The following is a 7331-nucleotide window of genomic DNA, read 5'->3' as shown; positions in this document are numbered from 1 at the left end:
ATATAGATATACTTTGAACAGTGGTGGTTTCTCGGCCTCTGAGTCGGCCTGACTGAACCGAGTTTAATTCTAGGCGATTGAGCGCTCACCCCTTTGTTTTCCAATGTTTATATAAATGTCTATGATTTGCACTTCAGACTTTCGTCTTTACTTATTAAAGAACTGTATTATTTTCTTATCGGCCTTCCGGAATATTTACAACATACTGTCTGGTTGATGTCCTAATGGTTACAGCATGCTATTGAGAAATGGTCTTACAGTTCCATTTATTATGCTTTTCTCGTGAATGATATGAAGATATAATTTTGTTTTCCATACTCGGTAGAGTCCGTTCCAAATAATGGGCAGTTTCATTTTTCAATGCGCCATTATTCTCGATTGTGCAGTGATATTGATTATTGCTTTCAATAGTTACATGGTTGGACTAAATCATATTTAGGGTTTTCCCATCACAGTATATGCATATGTTATTGCTTGTCGATGCATGACTACACCTACAGCAAGGTATGCGGCCATGTACCAACGGCTGGATGCGCCCGCTCTGGTATGGTTTATCGTTTATCATCTTTCAGTTATTATGTTGATTGTTAACAGTTTCATCGTGTACCTTAGCCGGTTAATTCTGGTTTTGTGATACACGGGACCTCATGCAGTTCTGTTACACTAACCCTCGACTCAGGGTTTCGTTGTATGTTTGCTTATCGTAATCATTATTTACGCCCTTGCTCGAGTTTTGATTGGAATTAGTTTTATTTTCAAAGTTTGTTAGTTCATGGTACCAACGTATTCCTCAAGTCGCTTCTTTCTTTCTTTCTGGGCCCTAAGCCATTTAGATAATCTCTATGATGTAATGTTCTAAATGAAATTTTATTGGTTTCTCTGAACCACATTGGTATCTCTGTACTTTTATATACTTCTGCGTGTTATGACAGATAATATCTATGCGCTTACTTAACCTGTATCATTCTGTCTTTTTAACACGAATGTTCTGTTGTCATAAATTGGCTAAGCATTTTAACATCTAAGAGAGATTTAGAATGTGTCTACTGTTCGTACCATTCTGTCGTTCCAACACAAATGTTCTTCTGTCATAAATTTTTTAAGCATTATAACATCTAAGAGAGCTTTAGAATATGATTACTGTACATTCACTCTGTAATAAAGTTTATTTTTAGCTAATCTTTTGGGGTAAACTCGTACCTGGTTCGCCAGATATATGAATAGGTACTCCAGAAGTTCACCTGCATTCCATGCTTGCTCTTAACCACCCAACCTTGAGATCCATCACCACTTTGGATTCTCCCCCCGATCTATCTTGCAGGCCTACAACCCTCAACAAGATTCATGCATTTCGTGCTTGGTTATCTGGTCCTTACCAGACTTAACCAATTTCTTGTTTTCTTTTCCTTTCTTTTAGAATTCCTCCTGTCTATCCCAACAGACCAGGGGTTCCCCCTTTCCAGGACTTTTCCTGTGTGAAAGGGTAGTTTCTTCAATTTCATAACTGATTCCTTTTCTTTTTAAAATCCTCCTCCCAGAGGCTGCCAGCATTTCAAAAATATATATATTTTCCAATATATTTAATTTTGCCAATAGGATAATGTCAGTAGACATTATAGTTTTTTTTTAAGAAAATAAAAGAACATCAACTTTCAAATTAGTTTCTTACCACAGTAAAATTCCCACATTTACATTTTTCCCGGGGTCATCACAAAAACACTTTTCAAAATTTCAAAATATATAGAACTTAAATACAATAATTTTTAAGATTATCTCTTAGATTTATTTTCAATTTCCTTTTTAATAAAATCAAATACATTTTATTAATATCTAACCTTAAACTAATACTTGAAACAAAATACCTTAATGTTACAATTCAATGAGTTATTTAAAATAATAAAGAAACACTTATATTTATATTGTTTTTTAATTTCGAAAATATTAACCATTAATCTCATAACATATTAAATATAATAATTTTTAAGATTATCTCTTAGATTTATTTTCAATTTCTCTTTTAATAAAATCAATTTTTTTGTATTAATATCTAACTTTAAATTAATACTCAAAACAAATTACATTAATATCTAACCTTAAATTAATACTTGAAACAAAAAAAACATTAATTTCTAACCTTAAATTAAAACTTGAAACAAAATAATTTTTTCTGAATAGGTAACCGCCCACGGGGATTTGAACTGGTGACCTATTGCAAGGAGTGCCTTCACAGTGCAACCATTCACCATCAATCAAAAGCTCCATGCACCTAGAAAATATTACTCATTAATCTCATAACATATCATCAATAATTTTTAATAATTTTATAATAATAAAAATAAAATAACTAAAATTTAAATTATATTTTTAAAATTATAAATTAAAAATAACTAAAATTTAAATTATATTTTTAAAATTATAAATTAAAGTTATGGTGACATAATACTGATTATAAATAATAAAATTAAATAATTAAGTAATATGTATTATAATATAAATAATTTAATAAAACTACAATTAATTATATCATTTATTTTAATTAAAAAAAGGTAAATACAAAATACAAAACAAACAAACAAACTATTATCAACATTTCATAAATTAAAATATGTGATGTTAAACTCCTATATGTGGAGACAAATTCTTCTCCTACTTATCTAATCGTCAATTGTTATGGGTAATATATTGCCAAAAATATAGATATATTGAATATTTATCTGTACCTGAAACTGCTCCTTGTACGAGAGGGAAAAAACTGTAAATTTTATTATAAATAAGAAAAGAAAAATATCATATTTAAATATTTATTATAAAAAATATTTAGTTAAAATTTAAAATTATTATTGTATAATATAAAAAAATATAAAATAGATATTTAAATATTAAATATTTGTTATAATAAATACTTTTTATTTAAATAATCATTATATAAATTTTTATATTTTTTAAATTATTAATATTATGATGTTCTTGCAATTTTTTTCCATCATTAATAATATATAAATTTAAGAAATATATTAAAAAATTAAAACTTTATAATATCTAATTAATTATTTAAATTAAGAGTTAATGGTAATATAAAAATATATATTATAAATTTAATGTTTATATAAAAAAATATTATACTGCAATATTTTATTAAACTAAAGATTTGATAAAATCTTACGTTACTAAAATAAAAAAATTAGATCGCATGGAGTGGGCAGCCTGCAAATACCCATTCAAGCAACCCATATGCAAGATAGTAAATAGAGAAAATTGTTTTTAATATTTTACGGTACATTAATTACATTTACTACCGAGCCAACTTGACAATTATCTTTACGTTTTTATAATGAAGTAAATTTAAAATATTTTACTAATAAATTTAGCAAAACTTTTAATAGATTTAAGGTATTTATAATATCAGTTGAAAGGGCACATAAATATTTATAACTATGAGGCTATCCCCTCTATCAGCCGCGCTCCCCCAATTCTAATTGCTAACGTCCCTGTGAGGCTATCCCCGGCTGTTCGGTCTAAGTGAGAGGTTCCAAGCAAAACAAGGATACAACAACTTTAATCGACCGGTGTTCTTCCGGCAGGCTCCGGCTCGGGATTCAGAATCTCAGTTAAATCAATCACTTATTGGTTCAATGGTAATTTTAATAACAGAGTCCCCTTTTTAATTCTAACCGATAAAGTCGTTGAATTTGTCAAATCTATTTTACAGTACCGTAGCCACTGCCGTACTATCAATAGGACACTTGTCCAAGGCTTTCTCTACCTAGCTAAGGCTATGCATGGTCGTGGGATGTCTGGCCAATTTTTTTAAAGAAATTTTGCAGTAGTTCTGTTTGAAGTGTTTTTATGGTAAATCAATATTATCAAAAATTTCTAAAACATCTAAAATCTTTAAGTTTCACCAGAGCAATTTAAATTTACAAAAATTTCTTTGATCACTTTAATTAAAATGCAAATATTATGTCTAATTAAAATATGTTATAGGTTTCATAATATTAAAATTTTAATTTAATAATTAATAATTGTCATATAGATAGTAGAAATTTGACATGCACAAAATATTTTAGAATATAATATTCAAATTAGTATACATGAATTAAAGGCTCATATTTATCTGTAAAGTAGTTACGTCTTTTTTGTTTTTTAATTAAATTGATTAATTAAAAAAAAGTTGTGTTATATGAAGTTACTCATACTTTTCTTGGATTTGATATTGATAAGCTATAATATTGCACAGTAGTATTGTAAATCTCTATTAAGGTGGAATTAATAAGCCATGATATAGCCCAATAGTATGGTAAATCTCCATAGTCAATAATCTTGTTCCATGTTTTTTTAAATGTATAAATATTTAACTTTTATATCAATTATTTTTACAATTAATAATAATAATAATAATAATAATAATAATAATAATTTAAAATAAAGTTATGTTTTCTTTTATTTTTTTATGTACCATGTACTAAGTATTATTTTAATACTTCTTACAAATTGGTGCCTATTTATATGACATCCATATATATAAAATTTGTTAATCATTTTTTCTATTTCAATAAATTATAATAAATAAAGATTGTATTAAAAAAATTGTTTGAACATGTAATATTACATTAATTGTGAAAGTTTAAGATTGAAAGTTATCACTCTTGAGCTATTTAAAATGTCTTAAATATAAATATAATTATTACTTTCATATTTTATATATTTTTAATTAGACATAGAGGCGAACAAATTTCAATGGTAAATGTAAACAACCTGTATAGGGTAAATCTCACATAAAAACATAAACATGTAAATGTAAAAATAATGTTTAACATTTAACAATTTTAATTTAATGTAGACACTATTTAAAAATCAATTTAAATTATTAGTATATATAAACACAATATAAATTTATAATATCTAAAACCCCAATTTATTTATTTGGATTATATTATAAGCATTATCTATATAAAGACTATCATGTATTAACAAGCACTTATAAATTGACAATAGAAAATGCAATAATCTACCAATAAAAAATATCTTAATTATTTTATAGTTAAAATAAATTAATAATAAGGATGAATATTATGTGTGAATGAAAATTAGGTTGATTTTAACCAAAATTTTTTGGAAATTTTAGTGGTGAGTGGAGCCTGCAAATACGCATTGAAGAAATCTTTCTCTGGAAGCTAATGGAACGACCAAAATTGCCTTCGATTCTGATAGATTGAAATAACTAGTTTTATTCCATGGCATCTCGACATTTATGCCTAGCACTTCCATAATGAAATAGGTCAGAATCATTTTATTACAGGTTAATTGATTAAAGAGAAAAGGGTTAGCTTCTGATAGAGGGATCTAGGCAGTCTTATAATACAACCACTTGTGCTAGTCACAGGATTGGCTCAAAAAGAGCACATCACATGATTTGCCCGAAGAAAGCCCACGGTGATAATAAAGCCTTGGAAAGAATTCAGTCAGTGATCTTGCTGGTTCACGGGGGTTTCTGAGGAGTCAATCCGTCATCTTATTAGTTCTTGTTCTTCTGCTGGTGTTGGTGCAGGTGCTGCCACCACAAGCGAAATTCTAGGATCTTCTATCACTAAGTCGCAGCAACCGGAGCAGGGTAAGATTTGAAAGGTTTGCCATTCCCGACATAACCGTCAATTAGATGAAGATAATTCTTTAAACTGTGGGCGTAAGCAGGATCAAGATTATGGAGCTCTTTCAGAATGGGAGAGTCGTTATTGTTCAAAACAATTTTCACGCCCAGGTGAAAATATGTCCAGGGAAACCAATCCAACATTTGACTCAACCATGTCCAGCGGTTCTCGTTGAAAACAAGTCCAGGAACTTTGGGAACAATATCGTTCTTGTTCACCAACCGCAACACCTTCACTCCCACCTCCGCCATTCGCAGGGCGAATGCTCTATTCCCAACGCGTGGGCTCGCGAATGCAAAAACAGTCACAGGTATAGGCTGTCCCGGCAAATTTGCGTTAAGGTTTTTCTTAACGTCATATGAGCTTAAGGTTGCGAGAGCAGCTCCTAAGCTGTGTCCTGTTAAAGTTACGCTCAAACTTTCTTCCTTGTATTCATGTACCAGTCTTAAAATTTCTGAAATAACAGTATCTCTTGCAGATATTGAATTGTCTCCATGAGAAGTGTAACAGCTTAAAAATCCCTCCTCCACTCGGACGCCGTTGTCGTTGAAAGGAGCAGTAGACGATAATCCGGCTCCGATGCGCTTGTGTTTGAGAGGAGTAATTGATAATCTGGCAGGAACTAAAATATCTCTTGCATCATCTATCCATTCCTGAGCCGTTTGGGTTCCTCTCCACGCTACTACAATATCCCGCCGTCCTAGTCTTCGTATCTCTTGAGTATCTGTGTAAACTGCAATAAACCCAATCCACACAGATTGCTCTATTTTCCTCCCTAAGATATGTGTCCGCATACAAATATTTGGTCACTTTATAGCCCTTGGGGTAATACTGGGAATCACCGCCCATTTCACAGCTGTCGAACAATTTATCAGGACTATACTTAGCCCCACCATAACCATTCATGAAAAGTTCACTATCAAACGCATGGTAGCACAACTCTGCGAAATCACCATATCTGAGAATCTCAGCTTTGAATACTGGATTAATGGGATCTAATAACCCATTCCACGAGTCTGCTCCTTGAATATCTTGCCACATATCTGCAAGCGCTATGTTTTCGTATCGGCCCATCTTTTTTACTAGTGGGTGTCTTGAAGAACAGGCGATCGATTTTCGGTTTTGGGTCTGGATCAGCTTTTCATGGAGAATAGTGCCCTTGCTGCTTGAAGCTGTAAGGAATGAAGGGAGCATCCCCATCCTTCGTAGTACTGAATACAGGTGATCTATGAAGTGAGACATGAATTTCTGAATCTCAATGTCCTCAAGTATAAGAAGGCCGGATGTCTGAAAGACAGTTCTGCTTCTGTGGTTTTATGCAAGTTGTTAGCTTAGTTTTTCTGATGTGCAATGCCAATCCCAATATGTGTATCTTACCAGAGCTTGGTACGCGTATATATATCCATATCATACACGAAATTCATTAGCAGCAGCAAGCTGATCGATCTCCTGGATTCGAAGTTAGTAAATTTGACACGGTTGCATGAGGTCAAAGGATTGACTTTGACTATGAATTGTTTACATGGTATTCCTCTGCCTTCAGGTTTTAAATTTTTAATCGTTCGTGCGCACGTCTTTTTCAAGTTCCCCACTCCCTTTCCCCCAATTCTAAGGCGGTTCCTATATCCAACTCCATAGGAAAGTAATTGTGCCTTGACATGCGCAGCAGATAGCCATATAATA

General features: G+C 31.2%; 1 protein-coding gene across 1 annotated transcript; it reads right to left on the bottom strand.

The window, feature by feature from the left end:
- Nucleotides 1–5587: 5587 nt before the first annotated feature.
- Nucleotides 5588–6848, bottom strand: LOC149143105 (phospholipase A1-Igamma2, chloroplastic-like). The gene is made up of 2 exons (XM_089451677.1): nt 6491–6848; nt 5588–6381 (listed from the first exon to the last, which is right to left on the bottom strand). The coding sequence occupies exons 1-2, from the start codon at nt 6846–6848 to the stop codon at nt 5588–5590; spliced, it is 1152 nt and encodes a 383-aa protein (XP_089307803.1).
- Between the last annotated feature and the right edge of the window lie 483 nt (nt 6849–7331).

The sequence above is a fragment of the Pinus tabuliformis genome, chromosome X (assembly GCF_031772625.1).
Source record: "Pinus tabuliformis cultivar Carrire ecotype Pingquan chromosome X, CPIR1, whole genome shotgun sequence".
NCBI classification, from domain to species: Eukaryota; Viridiplantae; Streptophyta; class Pinopsida; order Pinales; family Pinaceae; genus Pinus; species Pinus tabuliformis.
Note: the sequence above shows the minus strand (reverse complement) of the source record. Positions and strands in the feature narration are given on the sequence as shown.